At 34.4% G+C, this 25,541-nt stretch overlaps 7 protein-coding genes across 19 annotated transcripts in view; 3 read left to right on the plus strand and 4 right to left on the minus strand.

The window, feature by feature from the left end:
- The window catches only part of LOC126917667 (pseudouridylate synthase RPUSD2-like), a 171,019-nt gene extending 160,740 nt beyond the window's left edge, over positions 1 to 10,279 (minus strand). For 2 of the 3 annotated variants that reach the window (XM_050724816.1, XM_050724817.1), the window contains exon 1: positions 8,995 to 9,209. In XM_050724816.1, the coding sequence (XP_050580773.1) occupies positions 8,995 to 9,080 (86 nt within the window). In that variant the 5' untranslated portion in view covers positions 9,081 to 9,209. Of the gene's footprint in view, positions 1 to 8,994; positions 9,214 to 9,996 lie in introns of those variants that run through there. The other variant, XM_050724815.1, reaches the window with a different exon arrangement.
- Positions 1 to 25,541, minus strand: part of LOC126917663 (glucose dehydrogenase [FAD, quinone]) — a 199,052-nt gene that overhangs the window by 161,203 nt on the left and 12,308 nt on the right. The gene's annotated exons all lie outside the window — the stretch shown is intronic.
- LOC126917671 (protein nessun dorma) lies at positions 10,310 to 12,521 on the minus strand. The gene is made up of 5 exons (XM_050724822.1): positions 12,355 to 12,521; positions 11,379 to 12,293; positions 11,115 to 11,319; positions 10,789 to 11,052; positions 10,310 to 10,710 (listed from the first exon to the last, which is right to left on the minus strand). The coding sequence occupies exons 2-5, from the start codon at positions 12,278 to 12,280 to the stop codon at positions 10,459 to 10,461; spliced, it is 1,623 nt and encodes a 540-aa protein (XP_050580779.1). The 5' UTR covers positions 12,281 to 12,293; positions 12,355 to 12,521; the 3' UTR covers positions 10,310 to 10,458.
- On the plus strand, positions 12,758 to 13,921 carry LOC126917682 (ADP-ribosylation factor-like protein 2-binding protein). 3 transcript variants are annotated; one of them, XM_050724852.1, is made up of 6 exons: positions 12,758 to 12,916; positions 13,063 to 13,170; positions 13,235 to 13,341; positions 13,409 to 13,494; positions 13,601 to 13,697; positions 13,764 to 13,921. In XM_050724852.1, the coding sequence occupies exons 1-6, from the start codon at positions 12,913 to 12,915 to the stop codon at positions 13,851 to 13,853; spliced, it is 492 nt and encodes a 163-aa protein (XP_050580809.1). In that variant the 5' UTR covers positions 12,758 to 12,912; the 3' UTR covers positions 13,854 to 13,921. The 3 variants fall into 3 exon arrangements, with proteins under 3 accessions (XP_050580809.1, XP_050580810.1, XP_050580811.1); XM_050724853.1 differs by having other exon boundaries at positions 12,820 to 12,986; XM_050724854.1 differs by having other exon boundaries at positions 12,867 to 13,007; positions 13,073 to 13,170.
- Positions 13,917 to 17,469, minus strand: LOC126917658 (nuclear pore complex protein Nup93-like). The gene is made up of 6 exons (XM_050724791.1): positions 17,035 to 17,469; positions 16,532 to 16,712; positions 15,162 to 16,450; positions 14,736 to 15,092; positions 14,547 to 14,664; positions 13,917 to 14,476 (listed from the first exon to the last, which is right to left on the minus strand). Exons 1-6 carry the CDS (start codon positions 17,295 to 17,297, stop codon positions 14,165 to 14,167), a joined length of 2,520 nt encoding a protein of 839 aa, XP_050580748.1. The 5' UTR covers positions 17,298 to 17,469; the 3' UTR covers positions 13,917 to 14,164.
- On the plus strand, positions 17,555 to 22,241 carry LOC126917656 (exosome complex exonuclease RRP44). Its single transcript, XM_050724781.1, has 14 exons — positions 17,555 to 17,892; positions 18,050 to 18,223; positions 18,322 to 18,479; positions 18,567 to 18,754; positions 18,826 to 19,052; positions 19,114 to 19,395; positions 19,476 to 19,760; positions 19,830 to 20,067; positions 20,149 to 20,407; positions 20,481 to 20,724; positions 20,784 to 21,004; positions 21,069 to 21,237; positions 21,328 to 21,606; positions 21,689 to 22,241. Exons 1-14 carry the CDS (start codon positions 17,839 to 17,841, stop codon positions 21,854 to 21,856), a joined length of 2,946 nt encoding a protein of 981 aa, XP_050580738.1. The 5' UTR covers positions 17,555 to 17,838; the 3' UTR covers positions 21,857 to 22,241.
- The window catches only part of LOC126917676 (flotillin-2), an 87,622-nt gene continuing 86,156 nt past the window's right edge, over positions 24,076 to 25,541 (plus strand). The window contains exon 1 of the mRNA XM_050724833.1: positions 24,076 to 24,354. Coding sequence (XP_050580790.1) covers positions 24,306 to 24,354 — 49 coding nt within the window. The 5' untranslated portion in view covers positions 24,076 to 24,305. The remainder of the gene's footprint in view (positions 24,355 to 25,541) is intronic.

The following is a 25,541-nucleotide window of genomic DNA, read 5'->3' on the forward strand; positions in this document are numbered from 1 at the left end:
CCGCGAATGTACTTCAGCTGGTAATTAACTTCAATTACGAGTCGCTTTTACACCCTTCACCACCCAACCCTAGCTCCCCTCTGGCCCACTGAGATTCTATTTTTGAATTAGTTACTTCTACAACACGCTACGCGCGACTTATGAATAATTTAACTTGTGAATTATTCATGGCCAGAAAACTCGCGATAAATCAAGCCTTAATTGTATACCCGATACGCAAACGGATAAAAACGGACGCGTTTCGCGCCCTTATCGTCGAAACCAGCGGGCATGTACTCGGCACAAGTACGTTCATATAGGTTTCTGGTTACTTTTTACAGTGGCCTGAATCTTACAAAGATTGTCAGACGGAAATAGACAGTATCTACATGTCGTAGCGGGAATTTCGCGTAACTTTTTTGCGAACGTAATTCACGTTCGACTAATTTAAGCCTCGTAATCCGGTTCGTGGCACGATCCTTTGTCGTTTGAACGTGAATGACCGCGTTAAGGCAACTATCGATGGTACAGAGCCCGTCAAACCGACTCGTTTATTTATCCAAACACACGACAACCGACCGTAACGCGTACGAATGAAGATCGTGGACGAGCTTCGATACACTTGCTCTGCTATTATTCCACAAAATTCCTATGATTATTTATTTGACGATGAACCCGCAGGATATGCCACAGAAAGGTTCGATCGAAAAATATATTCTTAAATCCTTTCCATAAAAGAGAATATAAATATTAGTATAAGTATAAATATAAATATAGGTATAAATATTTCGTATGGCCTTTCCTATTACGTATAACTGAACATTGTCTCATATAAAAATTTACTCGTATAGTTTCTAGATAATACGTATCCCGAATGTTTCAGATTTTTCTTATATACGTATCGCAAAATACAGTTAGTACGCTGAGATTCTACTTCTCAAAAATGTTCCGACGTTATCTTACGACGGACGAGATCTTACGATCGCGTTCAAAGGATAAAATCAACGACGTTGCGCGTCACAAGATGCGCATATGCGAAAGAGTTAATAAACGATTTAATGGATTCTATGGAACGTTTACGAGCGACTATAAGAGTTGTACGCAAGCATGAAAGGGACGAAAATTGGAATGGTGGTAACAGTTTCGGTAGATTAAAACGCCACGGTACTTGGCGCATTGTGGTCGGCAGAATATCGATAAGGACGCCTGCACAATTTTCGGTTTTATCACTGGCAAGCTTGTTCCCAGTCACCGTGACGTGGATCAGTTAACGAAGTATCCGGCTCGGCGACATTACCCTGCGCTCGATCGACCCGAGCCAATTTCCAATTACACTTTTTCAGTCTGAAACTGCGCCTCGTCCCTGTTCCGGGACGAGCCTAGAAAATCGATTCGATTTTGCCCAAAGGTACGTATGGCTTTCCGATAATGTTCCCAGGCTTTCGTTTCCACGTGTATAGAATTCACGGAAAACTTCGAATCGAATCTTTACAATTTAATCAAATCAATGTCAAATATACCGTATCAATGTATAGAATGTTTCGTCGAGATTTAAGCTTCTAAATATCTTCGATAACATTGTATCCCAGCCTATTCCTAATCGCGATGCACATTTGAATACAGAGTCCGTGTCTAATAATTCTGAAAATTAAGTACCTTTGTAAAAGCATCTGCCGTCCGTACCGTGCCACTAAACACACTAACAGACATTTTTCCAAGCCTCGCGTTCCAACAACGAACGAGACGTATATAACCTGCTAAATAATATCGCTCAAAGAATCGCCGATTAATTAACGACGAAAAATATATCACATCCGAGACAAACGTGCATTATTGTTCGACAATGTTCCGCGTATACAGAGCGATAAAACCGCATTATTTACTGCTACCCAGTACCTATAACAAGGCGAAACGCATCGCCAAACTTTATGGGCCAATAAATAATCTATTTCCTCGAGCCTTAACACGTATGTACCGCGGGTATATTTCTATTTCTCGTACTGTATCCGAGGCAATACACAGAGGGGACAAGAATGCGCCGCTGTCTATGCGTTCACGGATGCAGAGCACAGAAGCTCGAAATAAGCCGCAGCTGGAGCTGTTTAGGCCTTGTGTTTCTCTCTTCTTCTTCCTCCTCCTTGTCTGTCGCATCATCTTCGCCTATTGATTTATCTTTTGGCAATATGTCCGGGGATCGTTCGAAAAGATTGTCAGAGGCAACCAACACAGACTGGACATTGCCCAACGTAAGCAACCAAAGATGATTTATAGAGGCCGAAGGTAATAGTAATGTCGAACGCGTTGAGAATTGAAGCGGCATAAATCTTCGTTCCCAGTGTACAAGAAATATTCACGAAGCTCGACTGCTGCGAGAACCAAACGTCTCGTTGCAAAGCTAATAAGTGTATTTTTAACGGCGGAAATATATTTAGCTGACCCTTAAGCTAGAACAGCGAGACAGTCGCCACCGGAATCGTCGACTGTCGGTGTACTATCTTAAAGGTACGAAATTTGTTACGATTTATCGCGTAACGTTGACATTATCGCCTTACGTTGGCAACCGAAATTTTCCCTCTTGTTTGCGAACCTAGACTTATTCCGCGCTTCCATCTATGGGTAGCAGGGCTACCCGCATACCCTGAACCTACGTACGTATTCTTTTCATACACCAAACATACGTGAAACGATAGTGTTACTTCTGTACCTTCCTGAAATGTTCAACTTTCATTTGGAAAGTAAATACGCGGTAACAAAGCTGGCGTTTCGTCAAATCTCACGCGACTATTTGTTACTTGGCAATCTCTCTCTCATTATCTTCTTTCCCAAAATTCAAATATCGTTACTGCAAATCGACCAAAATGTCCGGATATTTATGAACAGCGGTGTAAATACACGCGGATGCATGCGTTCGACGCTCATAGAACATCCTGCCTCTACAACGTTTGAAAGATAGCTTGTAAAACACGGATAGGCTGTAACGCGGTGGATTAAATACCTGGTGCATGGTTAAATCGACGATTAAATCAGCGCGGGCTTCTATTATATCGGGCAACTGCTTATTGTCTTCGATGATATTATTAGAGGAAGGCTTGTTTTTTAAATTAAACTCTGCCTCGCCTCGCTGCACCGAAAATTGATCGACCGTGAATATCGTGAATATCGTGAATTACCCTGATGCGGGTGTCGTCAGGTTGGCGAGGATGGCTCGTTGCCGCTCACGCTGCTTCGCGCGTTTAGGTAAGCGATAAACGTTATCGCCGACAAAGGGCGACCTGCGTCCGTTTTATGAGCAAAGAAGAAAAGAAACGCGTCTTAAACGTGAATTTGACTCTTTTCGATCATTTTTTATAAAACGATTCGAAACTGCCAATACACGCGAAGCTATGGAAGAATAATTTCAAAAGCTCGTCCCATGTTCTTCGATCTTTTTCTTTTTATTTAAAGAGACAGTTTGATCGATGAAATATACATATCTTTCAAATGTAAGGTTTAAAGTTTAAATTGCAACTCGTTATCGTTAATTAGTTATACGAAAAAGATAGATACGGAAAGTACACAAGAAAGCTTTTAGCTTTTAGCGAAACATGAAGTTTTAATTACTGTAAAATTAGTACGAGAACCAATTCTAGAACCTTTTTAAAATCGAAATCGATATCATCGCTATTTTGAAAGCTGAATTATATTTGAGAAAAAATTATAAAATAATAAACGAGAACCTATGTACATAATACAATCTATAATTCGTCAATCGACTAATACTGTGAATTCATAAATTACTACGCAAGAGAGCACTGATAGTATATATTACGGTACTTGTGGTAACGTAAAAAATTATACATTTAAGCCGAGTAAGTCGAATGGCTCGACAATCTGTAACTGAACAAAATATATTGACGTTTAAACCTAAAAAGTCCAGATTGCCTCTTTCTTCCTCTTTCTATTCCTGCTCGGTACGCTTCCCTTATATTGTACCTTAAGAAGAATCGCTAAAGAAACAAATCGCAGAGAAATTTCAGACCTGAAATGCTTGAGAATGATAAAATCTGCTAATGAAACTAACTAGTTTTCGACGATCCGTTAACGTGACCTGACTAGTGTTTCTAGCGTTGAACTTTTAAAATTTATCAGAATACCGAGTGACAGCCGTCGCAGCCGCGACCATCATCCCAGACGCGATCCAAAGGATATATTTAGTCGAATAGGGGCGGTACGAACGGGGCGAAGAGTTTCGCGTAAGTGGCGTGCAACAAACGCGATGCAAAAGTTTAATGGGACGTTATTCCGAGGAATAAACGATATGTTTTAGCTCGTAAAATAAGAGGAGTGGCGCGACTAGCCAGGATATTTATTCATTAGTAATGTTGGCACCGGTCACTGGTGTCGACGATTCGATTTTAATCGGTACAGTTTAGAAAATACCTCTAGCTATCTCATGACCGAGTACGCTAAATCGCGAACGGGAACGTGGCCGAGAATAATCCCGGCCGAAAATATTGACAGTTCGATTTCTGTTCGATCATCTGACTCGTGTATTTGTGGAGCAAACCAGCAATGTTCTCTCTCTACTATAGACCGATACCAGCGTCTAAAACGAGTCGAAAGGAACACGTATTTCGACCATATGGTTCAAATTACGACGAGATCATCTTTCTGGTTAATTAAACGAAATCAAATCGCTACTAATAATAGACGGGCGAAAGCTGCACAGAACGTACATCATGCATAATTAATTTAAGAAAACCTTTCATCATATCGAAATGTTTGTCGATAGAAGTCGCTTAAATGATGAAATGTTCAAGTATCGGAGTACTAATGTATCGAGGTATCCAACTATCGTAAATATTTAGATATTTGGATATTTGAACGTTTCAGTACTAAGACGCGGTCAAACTTGACTTATTAGAGTATCAGAGTAGTAAGGTATCGAAGTACCGAGATACTGTAACGAGCGCACCTTCGCTGGTATTCACGAACAAAAACAAAAATATTTCTATAGGTCTCGCGAACTGTTTGTAAATTTCTTACAAGCAGCGTCCACAACAAAATCGTAGAGTAGCCGTAAAATGTTGCAAACGTGTTTTGGTAACCGACCTACTGCTTTACATTGACTTGTGACTTTACGACTATTGGAGTATTAAAATATCAAAGTATCGTAGCACTAAATCATCGAAACATTGACCGCTCAAATATCGTAATCCTATTAACAAATAAATTATACGGCAATCAACATCCAGAATAATAACAAACTAGGTTTTCGCAAAGGTCAAATATCTAGAAAGCACGGCACGCAGCACGCAGTATGATTTAATGGGCACATTCTCGAAAGAGAATGACTCGTATTTACGAGACCCAGTGACGAATAAATATAATAAATGAGAACGTAACAATAAAACTAGTGCTTGGCCAGTAACGCACAAGATAAAACGTAGCGGAAGAGACACAATGTATACGTATGTGACTGTGTCGGGAATAACCTGTTCACCAATGCCGGCCGACCCGCGAGAAGGAAAGAAACTGACGAAGATGCGAAGACGTGTATCTTTTGCAGAGAAGGTAGAAAAGAGGAGCGAGAAAAGAGAAGCGAGGGAAGCACGGTGGAAAGATAAAAAAAAAGGGTGTGTTGGAGAAAAATGGCTAAAAGTCGGAGGAACGACAGTCGGAGGATTTAAAAACGAAAAAAGGTCGACAGAGAAGTTTATTATATTCTTGAATAGCGTGCTCTCGGGGTCCGAGAACTCGCGGAAACACGCAATTTTCATGATAAAGCAAACAATAAACCGTGTCCTAGACGAAAGCGCAATAAAAAACAGGCTGTCGTGCAGAGTGGACGGTCGCTATTATGAAAACCATTTAATTTAAGAAAGGACGCCGTTATTAATTTACCCGATGACACTTGGAACATCAACAAAGAAAAAGGGAAAAAAGGGAGTGAAAAAAGTAATGATGCCAATGCAATGGCATTTGGGATGGGACGCGATTGAAAAGAAGCAAAGGTCGGGTCAGATTATTATTAAAAAGGCACCAGACGCTGAATGAAACAGGATGAATGGAAGAACGGGCTGAAACGGGATGAAAGGAAAAGCAACGAGTGAATTAAAAACGACGAGGAAGTGGTCAGAGGCAGTAAATAAATCAAGAAAGGCCGCGAAGAAATTAACTTGGTAGGAAAACAGAGAAAAAGAAAGGACAGATCAGAAGTGACAAATTTTCGGTATAAAGCAAGCAGTGGATAAACTTGAAAAAGAAACAAGGAAACAGGCAGAAGTAAGGAGAAGCGTAAACAAAGGACGGTTGACTGTTTATAAAACTCTACAATGAGGAAGACGATATAAAAAGCAACGGCATGAAAGAAGAGAGGAAACAAAGGACATAAACTCGTGTCAACGAGCACGAGAACCAGCAGGAAGAATCGAAATTAGAAATAACGTTCGAAACGCCGGACAGACCGATGAGCGAAATAACAGAGGAACGCGTAAAGCTGGCAGAAAAATAAGGAGGATAGAGAGAACGAGAAGAATGGCGGAGAAAGCGAGAAGGAACGCGCGACAAGAGGACGATCAGTCATTCCGAAAGACACGAAGGCTGCAAATAACTCGTACTCGGTGGTACCGGTCAAAAGCATCGGCGGATATGTTATGACGCTCGTCCCTCTTCTCTCCGCCATGTTTTTAACGATTCTTGGTGAAACGCGGACAGAACGTACGGGAGTAAAAAGAACGGGAAAAAAGAACGGGATCGTTCTACACACAGAAAGAATCCTAAATCAACCAGGCTCGTTAACGTCACGTTACCGCTTTTTATTACGCTTAATCCTTCCTCCATTGAATCGGGTGTTTTAATTCGCAAATTTTTTGTCATCGTAGCAAGCTTGAAATACGTTGAAGATCGCAATAGATGAAAGTAAGATAAATCGAACGCGTTAGATTTACGAAAACTGAGTCCGGAGCGGGTTCGAAGCGGTTGGGTCGAGTTGCGACGAATTGAAAAGAATTGAAGCGAATTGCAGCGAGTTAGAGCGAATAGAGAAGCAGATTGAAGCGAGTTGAAACGAGTATCAATGAGTGCGTTAACCAGCTACTTGGGTCAAATCAAAACGAATAACGACGAGCTAGAACAACAGGATAGAACGAATAGAAGCAGATAAGAGCGGCTTCGAACGAACAGAACAGATTGGAACGGATGATTGAAGCAGATTCGAACAAAATGAAACCTATCGGAGAAACTTGGAGCAAATTGAAACCTACTAGGACACGTCTGTAGAATACATAATTTATAATCGAATACAGAATTTGTTCACGATAGTAATAATTATCGATATGTAATAAAATATAATTTTCCTCGTAGGTTAGACACAATTCCGCTGGAAGAACTATATTTAAAGTGGATTGAAACAAATTGATTATAAGGTTGAAGCGAATCGAAGCAGATGAATGTAAAGTGGAGCGAAATTGAAACAATTCAATACCAAATAAAACGAGAAGTTCGAGTAGTTGTTAAACCACGTGATCAGAGCTAAACCATTCGAGTTTGTTTATCTATCAACGCAACACACGGTATTACGTAGAAAATTGCTTAATAGGGACGAAGATAAAAGGAATTCTACAGTGACCTAAAAGGAATGCTTGATTCGCTAATAACCTACTACACAACAAAAAGATCTACGAGGTTCGTGTATGCCATCGCGAGGTTTCTCCCTTTCGCTCGCCTCCAGTGTTGTAATTTTTAATCATAGCATCCGCGTGAACGGTTCCTATGTACAAGACGGGAATGTGGATTTCGCTATACGGTGAAAGTAACGGGTCGTAGACTTGCATCGTGGGAATGTCTCATGAAAGGGATGCGATTATTGTAAACAACTCCTTTATAGCAAAATCCTCGTTATTAATACGACTACTTTTTCGATTTCATACCAATTTTGTTCTTCGAATGTTAATAATCCTTTTGCTTGTCGAAAAATGAAGAATAAAATTCGGACTAAAAATTCGGAGACTGCAGCGAGCAACGCGTGTATTTCGTTGAAACTCGAAGCAATAAACACGCGTGATCTCTAAAATTATTGGTCTGAATGATGCAATAGTGTTTTCCTAAAAAGAATAATAATAATAACTATAATAAAGAAATAAGTCAGACTCCGAAAAGTCAGTTGCGTCAGTAACGCAAAATAAATTTCGTGATCCCATATTTTTCTATACCGTGCACGAGCTTATTGTAGCTCGTGTATTAAGAACTTCCGTGTGTAAATCTTTTACGAACTATGCTTTTACGACTCTTCCTAACGTCGTACGAAATAAATATACGATCTGAAAAGTATCACTCTCGCAACTAACTACATTGGTAATTTGTGAAACATATATTGATAGCCATACACGAGTCACTTTATGATATATCAACCTATTAATTCGTAAAACTGAATCAATTTACACTTGCGAGAATATAAATAAGAAATGTATTCAAATTTTTTTTATATACTATTATATTTTTATAGCATAAAGAAAAGAAAGAAATAAAACTTTTCATAATTCAATTAGTTGAATTTGAAGAGTAGCATTCCCCAATTTAAAAACTCGCTATTGTACAATACAGTAATATGATCGTATTTACATATCATTACTATACTTTTATGCAATTTTCAATGAAATTTTAGCGAATCATTATTAACTTTGTCATATATTGAAAATACGTTAATTATTGCTTTTTTTTTTTTTCTTAATTAACAATTTCGTTGCCATCGACGCATGCTTTGTATCGTTTTAGTCATCTACATAATACTACTAACGTAACTGTTGCATCTCTGCAAAATCACTTCGGAAAAAGAAAGAAGAACGACAGTGAATAGCGTATCGAAACGTTATTTAGAACAAAAGGCAATTTTAACGAGATATTCCACAAATGAAGTAGCCGAATTTTTTAATACTAAATGTGTCAGACCTGTTTTTTTTTTAAATATACCGATATATTCGTTTAAATGGATCACACTGCAGATATGTAACTGACGTAACAGCGAACTCGACTCACCTCCTCGTCCGACAATGGTTCCTCGTAATCCGATTGCGAACCCTTGAACACAAAGATGCATTCCGATAAATCCAATTTGCGCGCATTGCCGAACTGCGTCTGTCGATCCGTCAACAGCTTCACACAAGTCGTCTCTAGCATACTCTTCGTTCGTTGAACCACAATTTTACTGCTAATGCTGTAGTTTGTATGTAAATAAGCGTTTCGTACTAGAACATTCTGCAACGATAAAATAAATATCTTCGTTAATGACTTGACTTCGTTTCTTTCTTAAAAAAAAAAGAAGAAAGAAAATGAATTTAGACTAGTATTTTCCAAAAAATAATTTCATCCATAGGAATACATAAAAATATTATATACTAGCCTAACAGGCCAGTAACCGCGCAGCAACTGGAAAACTGATAAGCGGTATCGCCAACGGAAGGATTTCCATTCATCATCGAAAGTATGAGTCTCTAAATCATGCTACTTCATTCATCCGTGTACACGTGATACCGACCACATGGCCAGGTACTTATGACTTCATTTATAGATACGAACGGATCTTTAAACGAATACGGCGGTGAATACAGTATGGATCGAATTATCGTTTACGTCACACTAATGTACTGTACACGTACGTGTTATCTTCTTCTACATATATATATGTATATATATATATATATATATATAGAACATGACGTAGCTGTATACAGAGGCATTTATGTATATATCTATATGTATATTGACATTGTTTCGATACTAGCATGTATTATAGGTTAGATTTTTCTGACTTGTGTCACAAAGTACTTTCAGATGGAGTCACTTGTTTTTCGAGCATTGTTTTAATCGATGTTACGGATAAAAATATTCAACGGGACGGAATAAATTGTCGTAAAATAATGTAATGTTGTGGATACGGAAGTATTGAAAAAATATCGGAGGGACGCGTTTAGGTTAAGGAGCGAGTTCGAATTACTTGCAGGAAAATAATTAAATTATGTTAAATAGTGGAAAACTTACAACAGGTCTCTTTAATCTGTAAGATATCACGTTGATAAAATAAGACAAATATATTAAAAATTGGTATTTGCAATGGAACACAAGATTTTTAAATACATATAGGAACACGCACCGTAAACGAACAATTTGAAATGATGTTGCTAGCGCCATCTAACGATGATGAATATAACTAGCGGTGTAACTCCCAATTTAAAAATTTGCGCACATATTTCAATTGGTTTCTATCAATTGGAAAGATGATTAAGTAATAAGTTTTGTATACAATTCAAAACTGTTTTTAATTACAAGTAAAATACGAAGTGAATAGAAACAGTTTCCCCTTTTTATATAGATTATATCTATTATAACTTCTAAATAGAGATTCACATTAAAAAATGTACAATTATATTTCTCAAAGATTCAAGAATTACATGCACTTTTATAACAAAAATAGAAAATTCAGTTATAATAAAAAAGGTTACTCTAAGTCTCCATGGAATCATCTTGTTTTCTTAAAACAAATGATGTGGTCTGCTTCAATATAACATCTCCTTTGCCATTACCCTCAGACTTACAACCATATAGAGAAATTTCAGGTACCTTTTCTAATAATTCAAAGCTACCACATTTACGTTTTGTATCGTTTAAATATTTTTGCGTTTCTAATCGAATAGCGTATTCCTTAAAATGTGTGAAAGAACAATTTTTTGCTGTTAATTTTGCATTGTCATGAATCTAAAAATAACAAGATATTATAATTAAATATCGTTTTGTAATTACATAATTATGGTAATCGAGACGAAAATAACATACTTGTATACCCTCTGCGCAATTTGTAAAGTTGCAATTATTCATAAACACTTCTCCGTTACTATAGATGACTAAACCTGTCCCAAGACTGTCAAAGAGTGTGTTTTCTATTATTAGTTTTGCATCCGGTAAAACTACAACTCCTAATTTCACCATACTCTGATTTAAGGCACATATTTTACAATTAACTATTTTTGTGGTTCCAACTCTCACTATTACAGCTGCTCTAAGATCACCCACATCTACAGTAATATTTTCTAGTAAAACCTATAAACACATATTCGACATAGCTACAATTAGTCAGAGACACGATTCAATATATAACTTACTTCACTGCCAGAGAAATCAAGCAATGATGGTGCAGTTTCTGTGTCTTTCATATTAAGAATGGTATGTTCTAAACTATCAATTCCTTTAATGGTACCTCCATCTTCCAACCTACCAGCTCCTTTTATTCGATGAGTTCCTTTTCCAACTATAATGATATCTCCTGTGTCACACATGTGTAGAGTCTCAAACAAAGACCCAGATATTCTAGAAAAATGTATAAGAATCAAAAATCGATAGAGCTTTTTCAGTACTGTCGAACTTACTTAAAAAATAATTCTGGGGATAAAGAAGCTTGAACTTTGTTTATTTTTGCCTTCATTTCCTCGAGAGTTCCACCGAGCCACACAAAATAGCCTTCCTTGCACGTTTCTGTACTTTTTCTTTTCTCTATTTTATCATCTAAAGATGAGGTCTGATTTGTAAGAATTTCTCTCATAGCTGGGTTTTCAAGAACTTCCATCTCCCTTTTAATTTGTTGCAATCGAAAATGAAGTTTCATCAACTGACATGCTGTTCCTCCATCCACTATATCACTCTCTGATTCTTCTCCCTCAGAAATAGTATCCTCTAATCTTGATATCTTCTCTTCGATCTCCCTTCCTTCCCTTACTAAACCTCTAATGATATCGCTAGTTTCTTTACTAACAACAAGTCTTTTCATGTCGAAGAACAATCTAATTCTTGTTTCCAAATGTACAGACACCCAATCTACGTTATCATCGTCATCTATGTCCCATGGCATCCATAAATATTTATAAAAAAATCTCAGTTGATCGAGGCAGGACGCAGTACCCACCATATCCAAAGCGGTGTTTTCCTGATTATGAGTTGGATAAAGCTCAATAAGTGCTACATCGTATTTTTCAGGTAACTGAATTTCATCTTGAACAGCAGTTATTTTCACCAATGCAGATAGATTACAGAAATCAACTTGCTCAACTTCTACTACCACAATAGTAGGATAATGAATATGAAAATCTTCACACACTAAACGTGGTATTCTCCATAATGCTTGCCAACCAACAGGTTCTAGTACAAGTTCTATATGATAGGACCATTCTGCCTGAATTTGTGATGCAGGTACAATTTCACCTCTGCTAGATAAAATTTCTGTTAATTCAACTAGCCTTTCTTGAAGACTTTTGTCAAAGGTATATATCTCCATTGATATGCGTTGCCTACAAAATGAACAACTTTATAAAAATCGATCGATAATATTAAAAGTTTATGAATATTTACCTATCAGAGTTATAAATTTTCTTCCTATAAAATTTTATTGCAAGTTATATTACTAAAAATGTTAATTTCAGCTTTTTAAGTGTCAAGATCAAGAGAATTATTAATAGTGATAAATTGAAAACAAAACTTCTGCAATAACTATAGTCTAATTATTACAGTTTTAGGTCTAATAAGTAAGTAAAACTAAATACTAAATGCGTAAAAATTTGATTGAAAGACGAAAATTAGTCACACGTTCTCTTATTAAAACAAATCGAGATCTAAACTATATTTTCAAATATTATTAATATATCAGATTTAATTGAATATACAAATAAATAAAAGAGAAATGTTCATTTTACGTATCAGTGACACATTTTCAATTAACGTTATGACAAATTAACTGTTATAAAAGATTCGAATTGCTATAAACGTGATTGGTCGACTAATCTTCTCGATTCTCGCTTTCCGCAGTTATCGATTTATCGATACCGATGATATCTGACAAATAATAAGTTTATTTTATCATAGAAATAAACAGTGCCTTGTTTTTAAACAATTGGAGAAACTGGAGAAACAATGGGTTTGTTCATATCATTTGAATAAATAATTAAGCATATATTTATCTTTCAAATATTAATGACATTCTGTGGGTATTGACAATTAATATCTATGTACGTATAAATAACGTAACTATTCTAATAATCTTTTAAAAATATTATTTAATAGACAATTGCAGCTTAATAAGTGTCGAAGAAAATATGGAACAAAGTTCTAAAAACGTAGAGGATAAACTTTTCGACGAAATTATCGGACACATAGAAGATATTTTGTTAGGTATGCATTAAAACAACATATTAAACATTCGATTTTATAATATAAATTTCATTTTTATTTTTAGAAGACGAATTTCACTCTATTCAAAAAAAGTTTTTAGATGATTATTGGGATGTTTTTGAACCTGTAGAGGAAAATAAATTAATTTATACAGATATATTTAACGAATATGTAAGTCCCCTAACAATAAAAAATAACAATTTTTTCATATTTGCATATTAATACATGATTTTTGTAGAATAAGGCAGTGGAAAATTATATCGTTAATTACTTACAGAAGCTTATACCACATTTTAATATCGACACATTTTTAGAACATCTAAAGTAAGCGCTATAACTTTATCTTATTATCTTTATAATTATATAAGGTGTATATAAAAATTATAAATATGACTAAAAAGTTTCTTTTAATGGTTATTGAATGATTTAGTAATAAGCAAAATGAATTGGAAGGTGAAGTTTTTGAAGTGTTATCAACTTTCACAGACTTTATGTCCTTCAAAGAAATGTTTCTTGACTTTAGAGCTGTAAGTAACATAGTTATAACAAAGTAAAACTAAATGTCGCGGTAGTTACATCCAAATTTTTTTCAGGTAAAAGAAGGAAAGGTTCAAGATCTTAGTTGTGGAATATCTGTTACATCTCTCAAAAGTAATACGAATGATAATGATTCTTTCGGATAAAAAATTTTGTCAAAAAAATAAATATTTTAAATATATTAAAGAAATAAATTACCTGTTCACTAATTGTATTTCTTATGTTCAATTGTTATTTTTAAAAGTCAGTACATTTATCCTATTTCTAATTATTATTTAACGAAGTACAAAAAGATATATACATTGTATTCATAAATTCTATAAGAAATAGAAGAATTGTGTATTCAGTACATTGATCGTTTTTGTGCTTCGTAAATCCAGTATTCGCACAAATATATCTGTCGTATTTACTTAAAGTACTGTATCGAAAATAAAACAACAAATATAACACGTTTGATTCAGCACATAAGAATCTCCATTTGTACAAGTTTGCTATTCGTTTCATTTGGCATGCGATATGGAAGTGTTCCTGCGAAACTAGTTAAAGCTCGCGCTTGTTCCCGAAGATCAAGAAGTTGCTGTTTCCTTGCTTCTTCATCACCTGGTTCCATTGATCGTAATTTCTGATATTGACGGTAAAGTATTGTCATTGTAGCTAAAAGGACGTCGGCTAACGTACCAGCTACTTCAGGTGGTACACGTCGTATCGCGTTTACTCTTTCATCGACTTCTTTGATATGCAATGGTAACAATTTCGCCTCTGCAATAGTCTATAAACAAATAATTATATATTAATGACATAAACTTCAATATAACTATGTACAATCCTATATATCTTACCCTAAGCGCACTTTGATATTGTTCATTATGAAATTGATCAAAGAACACCATTAAGTGCTTTAAAGTATAAAATGCAGATACTAATTCGGATGGTGCTTGTATTTCAATGTTTTGATACCTAAAAATATATATTTATATATGTATTTGACAATTTTCTAATAACGATGACATCGTGGATTTCAATATTACCTTCTGCTTATCTCTGTAGCAGTCACCTGCAATCGAGATCTGAGTGATCCCGGCGAAGTTTTTTGATTAACAATTTGCGCCAAGAGCGTACACATTAAACTAAGAACTTTCTCGTGATTGCGAGCAAGATCGTACACTGTTACTGCATCTTCTAAAAGACCTTTTCTGTATAATGTATCAGCGCTTATGTTTATAACATCTTCTGTATTAATTTGAAATTGATCTAAAATCCCTGGTATCCAACGATCTTCTACTATCTTTCCAATTAACTGAGTTCTGACTGCTGGAGAAGTATCAACTACCATTTCTGCAGCTGATGCAGCAAACATGTTACGATCATGTGGATCTTTCATAGATCTAAAAAGTAATTAGGTAATTAAAATTAAATTTGAAAATTTCGATGATTATTTGATTTTTTATACAAACCTTAATAAGAATAGATAATGTAAACATTCCTTTGGATCTGTGGAATCAAATCGTTTGACGTACAATAATATTAATCTGGCAAAATTTAATCTTTTAGCAGGAGTCTTATCAGCAGGGTCAACACTTATTAAAGGTGCTAGAACACTTTGGCTTACTCCTAACAAGTTATGTTCATGCATAGCAGCTGCTAAATGTACAGCATGTGGTAAATGCCTTGCTCCCGCTCCTCTTGCCAGAAATTCAATCGCAGCCTCAAATTGACCAGTCAAAAATAACATTGAAAAATATACAAACGGTTGTTCATGAGCATGATAATATGACTCTCCATAAATTTCTGATATCGTAGTTTGTAAATAATCCAAAGTCAATTTATTTTCTGCATCCGATTGATCTCTAACTTGGCACAGTTTCAACCACAAATAATCATCAGCTGTACAAATTACATCAGAGTGCAGGTCATCAGGTTCACAAGGAACCAATGCACAATATGCAACTCTTTTGTATGGATCAGTAACTGATCTAACATGTTTCCTATACTGCAATTTTAAATTTGATTCTGCAGAACTACTAGGACGTCTTTGGGGATCATTACAAGCTTCTTCCAAGGCAACTCTGAATTCTGGAAATTTTGTGTTGTATTGATTAAGACATTGTAATGCAGCTTTGTAATCACCGACCCTCATACAATAATAAACTAAAGGCCATAATGGTTTATCTTCAACCATAACATCTTCTAAATCTTTCAGATTTTGTACTTTAACACTAACAAAACTTTTAACTAATGGCACAGTGCCTGGAATGCCACCCCTTTTAGCTTGAGCAGGGTTTTCATTAATAACAGAGTTCATAAATTCCTTATATCTATCTTCTAAGTACTTTCTTGCATGTAACACAATTTCTTGTTCAACAATAGCTGTACTTCTTGATTTGATTTGATCTTCTCTGGGAATTGGTCGAATGTCTACCATACGCTTAACCATTTTCCAAAGATCCACAATTTTTTTATCATTAAACGAGTTTGCAGCTTCGCAAAACGCATTAAACAAGTTAGGTTTAGTTATTCCCCTAAGCACATGATCATTATAGTTTTGTAACTGTTTCACATAAGCTACTTCTATATCAGATAAGCCACTAATCATGGAACCAGCTAATTTAGTACGTTGTGGAGTACCACGTAAATCTACAAGCTCCCCAGACGGAGCTGTCATGGCATTTATTATCTCAAACCGCATTTGTTTCCATTCACCTAGCATATGTTCCATTTGTTGAACTCTAGTAAGTTCAAAAGTCTGAAACAATTTCATATAGTTTATACATATACATGTATATCCAATAATATCGCTTACAAGGAATATGATAAAATATCTTACATCTTTATGGACTTGTTCAATGATTGACAATATAGCATTTTCTTTCTCATTCCTAAGGTAACTAACTATATCTGTATCTGCAATAGGATCTAAAGGTTCAAATGTACGTCTTGCACTAAGTGAACTTAATTTCTGTGAAATCTGAGGTAAATCAACACCGCGTGAGCCAAGCAAGAGATGCCTGAAATTATAAAATATTATATATATTAAAGAAATCTGAAATATATTGATGAAATAAATTTTATTTTAATTAGAAAATGTATAACCACAAGACAAATTACTTTGCTCTAAATGTCAGTCATACATATATACATATTACTAAAGATAAAATAATAGGTATTATCCTGAAAATTTTGGCGCCAGAAATTTATAAAATTTTTAGGTTATCTGTGACAACAAGCATAATTATTTTTAGATGAATGAATTTTCTATTAAAAGTATATGACATACAATTAGAAATCATTTAAAAATTTTATTTGCGATAAATATACAAATATTCTTACGCCTGTACTTGATTATCTTGAGTGCCGGTCTGTGTGACACGAGACCAGAGTTCGTTGGAAGCCTCTAAAATTTGACGAAGATTTCTCTCAACTTGAGGAAGTTCTTCATTGCTTTCTACAGCAGCAGATAATCTTTCTGCTGATCGCAATAATTCACTAAAGCCTGTGTCTCCAGATACTCTAGAAGAATTCATGGTTAACAAATCGGTGTATGCAAGATTATTCATATTTAAAACACAACGTCCATGGATTCCATCGCCCATAAGTTACAGCACTATCCAGTTAGGAAAAAGACGAGAGCGTTCACGCTCGTAGTTTCATAGTAGAGATGCTGCACCATGCGGCCAAGTGCTGAGGTTAACTAAATATAGCATATACAAGAACCCACGTTTTTAAGTCTAAAGTTAGAGATCTGCTCAATTTTGTTGTACACTAGCATAGTTTTTTTCTTTTATTGACGCTTTCCGCTGTCAAAATTTTCTAATTCGTATCTCATACTTTCCTCTGTTTCTGTGTTTTTGTGCCGACAGCACATGGTCACCCACTATAGGCTAACCGTGGTTAAGGCAGCCCGACTTCATTATTCTTATGTGTCGAGATCTATTTATGCACATGGTCATGTTATAGTTTATGGTTATAGAACCTTGACTTCCGGTACGGTTTATAATTGATGTTTATAATATCTATACTAACCAAATCGTGTGTGCATAGTTTGTTAACGAGCAGTACCTTATTTTCTTTGACAGAAAAATATATAAATAATTAGTAAAATATATTTTTCCCTATATAACAAAACCAAGCAATATGTTGACGACCAAAATATTCTTTAGGAAAACTAAAGGGGGAAAAGTGTTTAAGGTATTAAATAAAATCAAAAGTACTTGATATTTTATGATTTGTAATTGATTATATGAATGTAATCTTATTCATTTATAATGCGGGTTTTCAAAGGATTAAATATGACAAAACAATTATAAAAATATTATGATTTGTTGAAGTTTAGTTTTCTTTTTAGACGGTTAGAGAGCATTACCTTAGAGATGACATTCACTGTGGATCTAAAGCTTGTGGAAAGTGCGTGTACGGAACTCGGAACATAATTTTAGATGATGAGGATTCCAGTGTAAGCAGTTCTAAGATAATGGAACCTTATTATCTATTAATTGATACTAATATTATTTTAGATCAAGTGAGTATAGTTTTAATCGAATCTGTTTAACGTTCACAATGTAATGTATTATTATATAATCTTTATTGTTTTTAATATAAAAATATATAATTCTTAAGATTGACATTTTGGAAGAAGATATTATTTGCAATGTCATAATTGTGCAAACAGTGTTGGAAGAAGTGAAACATAAAAGTTCCATTGTATATAAAAGATTAAGGAATATTATCAATAATCCACAAAGGAAATTTTATGTATTTGTTAATGAACATCATAAGTATGTTAACAATATCGTATTTATTTATTTATTTATTTTATTAGGTATGTCTTATTATCATTTACTTTTTTTATTACTTCTATACAGAGATACTTATGTCCAGCGTGACCCTGGTGAAAGTACAAATGACAGAAATGATAGGGCAATTAGGGTTGCAACAAAGTGGTATAATGCACATTTAAATTTAGATGACAATACAATCAAAACTGTCCTATTAACAGATGATACACGCAACAGAGAATTAGCAGAAAAAGAAGGGATCCCAGTTATTTCAAGTAAAATTATTTGTTTAATAACTTCAAAGATACTCTAATTTTTATTTTAATTTACATTGTTGTTTTTTTAGTGGAAGATTATATATTATCGTTAGAAAATTCAGGCTTTTTGGCTGATAAATTATGTAAAAAGAGTTATGGTGCAGTATTTGAGGGCCCAGAAATTTTCCCATGTCATCTTACACCATTTGAATTACATGAAGGCATAAAAAATGGGAAACTTGTGCAGGGAACCTTTCAAGCTTCAAAAGAAAATTTTCTTGAAGGATTTGTGAATGTAGATGGAGTTGAAAAATCTGTGAGTACTTGTTTTCTATATTTTTAATAGATATGTATTTATTACATATATTTGATTATAGATTTTTATCCAAGGTCGCAGTAACCTTAATAGAGCTGTTGATGGCGATGCAGTTGTAGTGGAACTCTTGCCAGAGGATCAGTGGTCATCTCCTAGTGACATTGTTCTGCAAGATGAAGAAGAAGCTGATGCTGATGATGATATTTTAAAAGCAAATAAAGTATTAGATAAATTTGGTTCATCAAACAAGATGCAAAAGACACCGACTGGCAAAGTTGTTGGAATTATCAGAAGAAATTGGAGACAATATTGTGGGATATTGCAACCCAGTAACATAGAAGGGGTAAAAGCTGAGCAAATTTCCATAATTAGATCATACATACATATATATATTCTATATTTCATAATCTTCTGTTTACTTAGAATGTACGACATTTATTCGTGCCAGCGGAACGAAAAATACCTAAAATAAGAATTGAAACTAGACAATATACTGTGCTGTGTAAACAGAGAATCATCGTAGCAATTGATTCATGGCCACGTAATTCTAGATATCCTCTTGGTCATTTTGTACGTGCGTTAGGTGAAATAGGGAACAAAATTACCGAAAATGAAGTGATATTGTTAGAACACGATATCCCCCATAGTCGATTTTCTGACGCCGTCCTCAGCTCATTACCAGAAATCTCATGGAGTGTCACGGACGTCGTATGTAGTAATACGCAAAAAGAAAGTAATCCTTTCAAAGCTCATATAAATTGAATGTATCATTTATAGGACTTGGCACAAAGGGAAGATCTAAGATATTTAGATGTATGTTCAGTCGACCCACCGGGTTGCACAGATATCGATGATGCGCTTCACTGTAGAGATCTACCAAATGGTAATCTAGAAGTAGGTGTACATATTGCGGATGTAACACATTTTGTAAGGCCTGGCACTGCGTTAGATAAAGAAGCAGCATCACGATCTACGACTGTATATTTGGTTGACATGAGAATTCACATGATTCCTGGTACAATTTATTTCAATTTTATTTTTATTGAATAAGATGTTGAAGATTCTGACATACCGTATAATATGTTAACTACTACAGAGTTACTCAGTACAAATTTCTGCTCTTTACGAGAAAAAGAAGAGAAACTAACGTTTTCTTGCATATGGGAAATGGATAGAGATGCAAATATAATTAATACTAGATATTGTAAGTCCGTAATATGTTCACGAGCAGCGATGACTTACGATGAAGCTCAACTAAAAATTGACGATGTTACTCAACAAGATTCACTTGTAAAGTCATTAAGAAATCTTAATAATTTAGCTAAAAAGTTAAAAAAGAGACGTTTGGATAATGGGTATGCAATTTGGGTATGGGTATGGGTATGTTACAAAGATATACATGATAGTATAATTTGCTTTTTATTGCAGAGCGTTATTATTAGCATCTCCAGAAGTCCGTTTTGAAGTAGACTGTGAAACGCATGATCCTATCGAAGTGGAGGTAAAAAAATTGCGAGAAACTAATTCTATGGTGGAAGAATTTATGTTGCTCGCAAATATTTCGGTTGCTAAAAAGATTTTAGAAGAATTCCCAGAATGCGCTGTGTTAAGAAGGCATCCTGAACCACCACCTACTAATTTCGAGCCTCTTATAAAGGCCGCAAAGAATCAGGTATGAAAAGCTTATTCAAAAAATAATAATTCTGGTAAAACACAATTTTTCTTCAACAGGGTTTTACTATAAATGTAGATAGTGGCAAAGAATTAGCAGATTCATTAAATAAATGTCATAAAGAAAGTAACCCTTACTTTAATACTATGTTAAGGATACTTGCCACACGCTGTATGATGCAAGCTGTATATTTTGTTAGTGGCATGCATCAACCAAGTGAATACTATCATTATGGTTTAGCATGTCCTGTCTATACTCATTTTACATCGCCTATTCGAAGGTAGGAAAATTTGTTATGCAAATAAATATTTAATTTGAACGTATATATCTATTTAATTTTATAGATACGCGGATGTGATAGTACATCGTTTATTAGCAGCTTGCATTGGGGCTGATGCAACATATCCCGATTTGTTAGACAAAAAGAAGATTCACGCACTTTGTCAGAATATGAACTATCGTCATAGAATGGCTCAATATTCTAATCGAGCATCAGTAGCACTAAATACTCATGTGTGTATTTGGTTATGTATCTTTGATTTCATTATCTGAATTGATTGTTCAATTGCACATATATCATTCATTATGTTGCTCTCTTTTTAGTTATTCTTTAGAGAAAAAATTCAAGACGAAGAAGGTTATATACTTTTTGTACGAAAGAATGCGTTGAAAATATTGATAATAAAGTATGGCTTAGAGGGAACTTTGTACTTGAACAAAGACAACAATTCAGGTGCTACATTTATGTATAATAGCGAAGATCATTCACAAACCTGTGGAAATATCGTATTTCGTACTTTCGATCCGGTTACTGTGCAAATAAGTTTAAACAGATCCAATATACAGCATGAGAAACTAATATTTAAGTTGGTTAAGCCGTTCGTAAGTAAATTATTACTACGAAAGCAAATAAATACTAATTGTTTCTATATAGTTCAATGTTCATAAAATTGTATGCGAATAGATTCCAGGTTTCAGTGTACCTCCAACAAATACTGCAGATTCTTGTCAGATGGTACTGAAAGAAAGTACGAAAGAAACGGTAAAAAGAAAGATAGGAGCAGAGAAAGTATCAGACAGTAATACCAAAGGTGGAGGAAGTAAGAAAAAGCAGAAGAAAAGAAAACACTAGCTCCATTGTACATTTTTCCCCTCTAGAATTAAAAATATACAGACTAATCATTAGATGTAATGAGGTATAAATACAATAATATTTATATTTACAATTTTATCATGAATAAGTATATGTATGTATTGATTATTATATATGTATACATATTTATGTGTGTTAAGAAATAGAAATAATAAAAAATGTAATATTTTTATTAGAAACAAAAAGTTATTAAGGAATGTAAAACTAGATACTATTTTTTATGAAATAACTGTGACGAATAATCGCAAGTTAGATAAACAAATTTATATCAGTGTGTCTGTTTATATCAGACTGTACAGCCAGATAGAAAATGATTTTACGTGAAAAAATAAGTCGAAAATATAAATAAATTTTGTTCCTATGACGCGTCATGTAAAATTTTTATATAGAGTCACCCTGTACCCGGTTGTACCACCAATTACAGGATACCCTGCATATATATTGGCGTGCAAAATTACAAGGACCACTAAATTTATTTTCAACGAAAAATTGTCGATACTTAAACTGTTATAACATCATAAAAAATCATTCAAGTGGATAGTCAATGATACGGTACATATAATACTTATACTATTTAAAACTTCATATATTTTTCTCCTCTTTTTACTGTACATGTTAAATAATTTTTAATGTAAAGAAGAAAATTGTCTTATATTTAAGTAAAAAACAGCAAAAACGAAAATGATATATGTATTTAAAATATGATATTCTTATTATACCTCGTCTGTGGTTATATACCGTCGTATCTTGTGTCTCCCCGTAGCGTAAATTTTGAGAACCTCATGTACCGACGTAGCTTGTGATTCCTCGTAGCGCGAATTTTGGTGCGGTAAATATGAATTGAGCCGATTAATGCAAAAGTGGAGTAAGTCAATTTGTCGTCTATTTGGTTTGGCACCACATCTCGAAAACATGACTTTCATTCTCTTTTGTGTAGAATCGATGTAAGTATATCTTCACTGGTTTCTTGGTGGATAGCAGAATAAGTAGGAATCGTCCACTCGATCCCTTTCATGATGTTTACTTTATCCCTCATTATCCAGTAATCAACGTTTTTGAATTACACCACGTTTGCACTAAACGGCTCAATTGTGCAGCAGCATAGCTGGGTCAATGAACGGAAGAATTTTGACAGAAAATTTATTGATTATCGCTGATAATTATATTTGCAATCGCACGTTAGTTTGCATATTTATTTTCGTTACCATCGGAAGGAACATATTATCCCAGAGCATAAAACGCTTACTTTTCTATATCATATATCCCAATCAAATTAATTTTTATCAACGTAAATTACTAACAATTTTCTCAATTGGATATCAAATAGATCGCGTTTTATAAAAACGAGGGTATAAATAAAGTAAATTAGAAAGATTTGACAAGATATTTATCGAACTTAATGCATTGGGACTTCAAAGCGTAAATAATTGTACAAGTTTTAAAATCTTTTAAATTTGTATTTAAGTTCTTCAAAATAATACACGGTTCTAAAGTTTTCTTCATTTAAAATTTTGTGTTCGATTCTAATCTATTCGATACTCTCCAATTTCATTTAACCTTAAATTCAGGAGCAGTGTTTCGAGAAAATAAATCAAATCTACAGATTTATATACGTGGAATAAGCAATACAGCTCAGCGACGGATTGTCACTCGTTGCTCATCGCTCTTCTGCATAATCACGGTACAAGTGAATGCAATATGGGATTAGAAAGAGAACGCTGCACATTTGCAAATAACGTATACACATTTGTGCAGTAAATGCGCGAGTGTAACACCGATCAACGAACAGCATCAGTGTGCGTGCTGATCCGACAAAGACACGAGTAGCTTCTATGTAGCGTCCTCTTTCTATTCCCATACCGTAACCACTTACACAGTAACGTATGATTCGCGTAATCTATCTTTATATTTTTATGGTATAGGACCCTGGCTTCAGCGTCCCACGGGCAACAACCCAACCTAAAATTCCCCAAGTTTCCCAAAATACAAGGGTATAAACATACATTTGATTTTCCAATATATTTTAATACAATTATCATTATTAGGAAATTACTTGCCAAAATTCTTTGAAGTAAAGGAAATCTAATTTAGAAATGGGCTTTTAAATAAGTACATATAGAGGAGATGGTTCATTTTGGAGAGATGTCGCTGTACGTGGAAATGTCGAGGTTGGCAGTGTTGCAAGCTAGGGTTTTACAAAAGCTACAAATTTGGGTAGTGGCTTTGAGTAACATCGTAACCTTACGACGCGCGACTAACACGTATTGTTGCATGTTATTAATGATTTACCGGGGTTTTTGAAATAATCCATATTTCATTACTACCAATTTATTGTATAGATTAGTGTCAGTGGTAACCGTTTTAGTTCTGGTTGTTTGCTTGTGCCGGTTTGTTGTTGCATCTTCATTAAGAAAGAGTTTATCTGACAATGGGAAACGTTCATACTTGTGGCCCAAACGAAGCTTTGGTCGTATCAGGTATGTATAGATGAATGCCAAATAAGTATCTTTTACAACTCAATCAAGCGGTGCAATATATTAAACTCGGGCTGCCACGCTTGGTATTTTTCGTAAGCTTCTGTCGCTAGTTTGAAAAAAGTGACGTAAATTATCGTATGCTACGAATTTTGAGAGATTGTTATTTTAGAGCAATTTGTATAGAATCTTTGTACATTTATAAAATTAATCGAACGATTAACTTTAACCATCTGACAATACACCGCCCTTGTCAGTATCAGTTTAGTGTATTTGGTTTTACACGTAGACACTTCCTGATTTATGCATGTGTCAGTAGCTATTTGATTAACACGATACAACGAATGCGCACCGTAGAGGATCTCGGTTATTAATTTCATAACATTGAAAATCTTTTATTTTGCTGCACTAAACATAGGATAATATGACGCGCATGTTGGAATTATTGTTAACGTAAGGATAAATAGGCACGTAAATTTAAAAATACAAGATATTGTATGTGAAAAAATGAATTTTAATTATTAGTTCGTCGTGGAAAAATGTGATTAACATTAATATAATTAATCAAAATATCATTAATTCTAATGTAACTTCTAAAAGTAAGTTGGAAAACAGATCTGGGTTAAATATCCTCAAGGTGAAATTGATAAACTTAAATGTGATACGTAGACATACATAAGTATGTAGTTTAATTCAGGTAATTGAAAATAAAGTCATAGGGTTAATAGTTTTTACTTGCATAACTATATTATTTTACTATTATTTTTTTATTTAATTACGAAATATTTCAATTGTATGTGAATCATAATTATAAATATTACTGGCACTTATATTCTTCTGTACACATGCAGCCATGCACTTGGATAGCTACTTTGTTAAAATATTACAAACAAACGAGTCTCTGTATCTAGTCTATGTATTTGAACTTGTTCATTTATCGTTTGTGATAGACGGTAAGAGCTAGCACAAGAGGCTTGATTTAATTGCAAGGTATGAATTGCGTAATAAAAATTAGAATGAAATGATTATTAATTAATTTATATGGATTCTAGAGCGAAGCGGTCGATATATTACAGATAATATATACATATATTATTATACATACGGTAATTACCGATATCCCATCCACCTTACCGATTTTGATAATTTTAGAATATGTTGTGGGGGACATGATTCTGAAAATTTTTTTC

The sequence above is a fragment of the Bombus affinis genome, chromosome 6 (genome assembly GCF_024516045.1).
Source record: "Bombus affinis isolate iyBomAffi1 chromosome 6, iyBomAffi1.2, whole genome shotgun sequence".
Taxonomy (NCBI): domain Eukaryota; kingdom Metazoa; phylum Arthropoda; class Insecta; order Hymenoptera; family Apidae; genus Bombus; species Bombus affinis.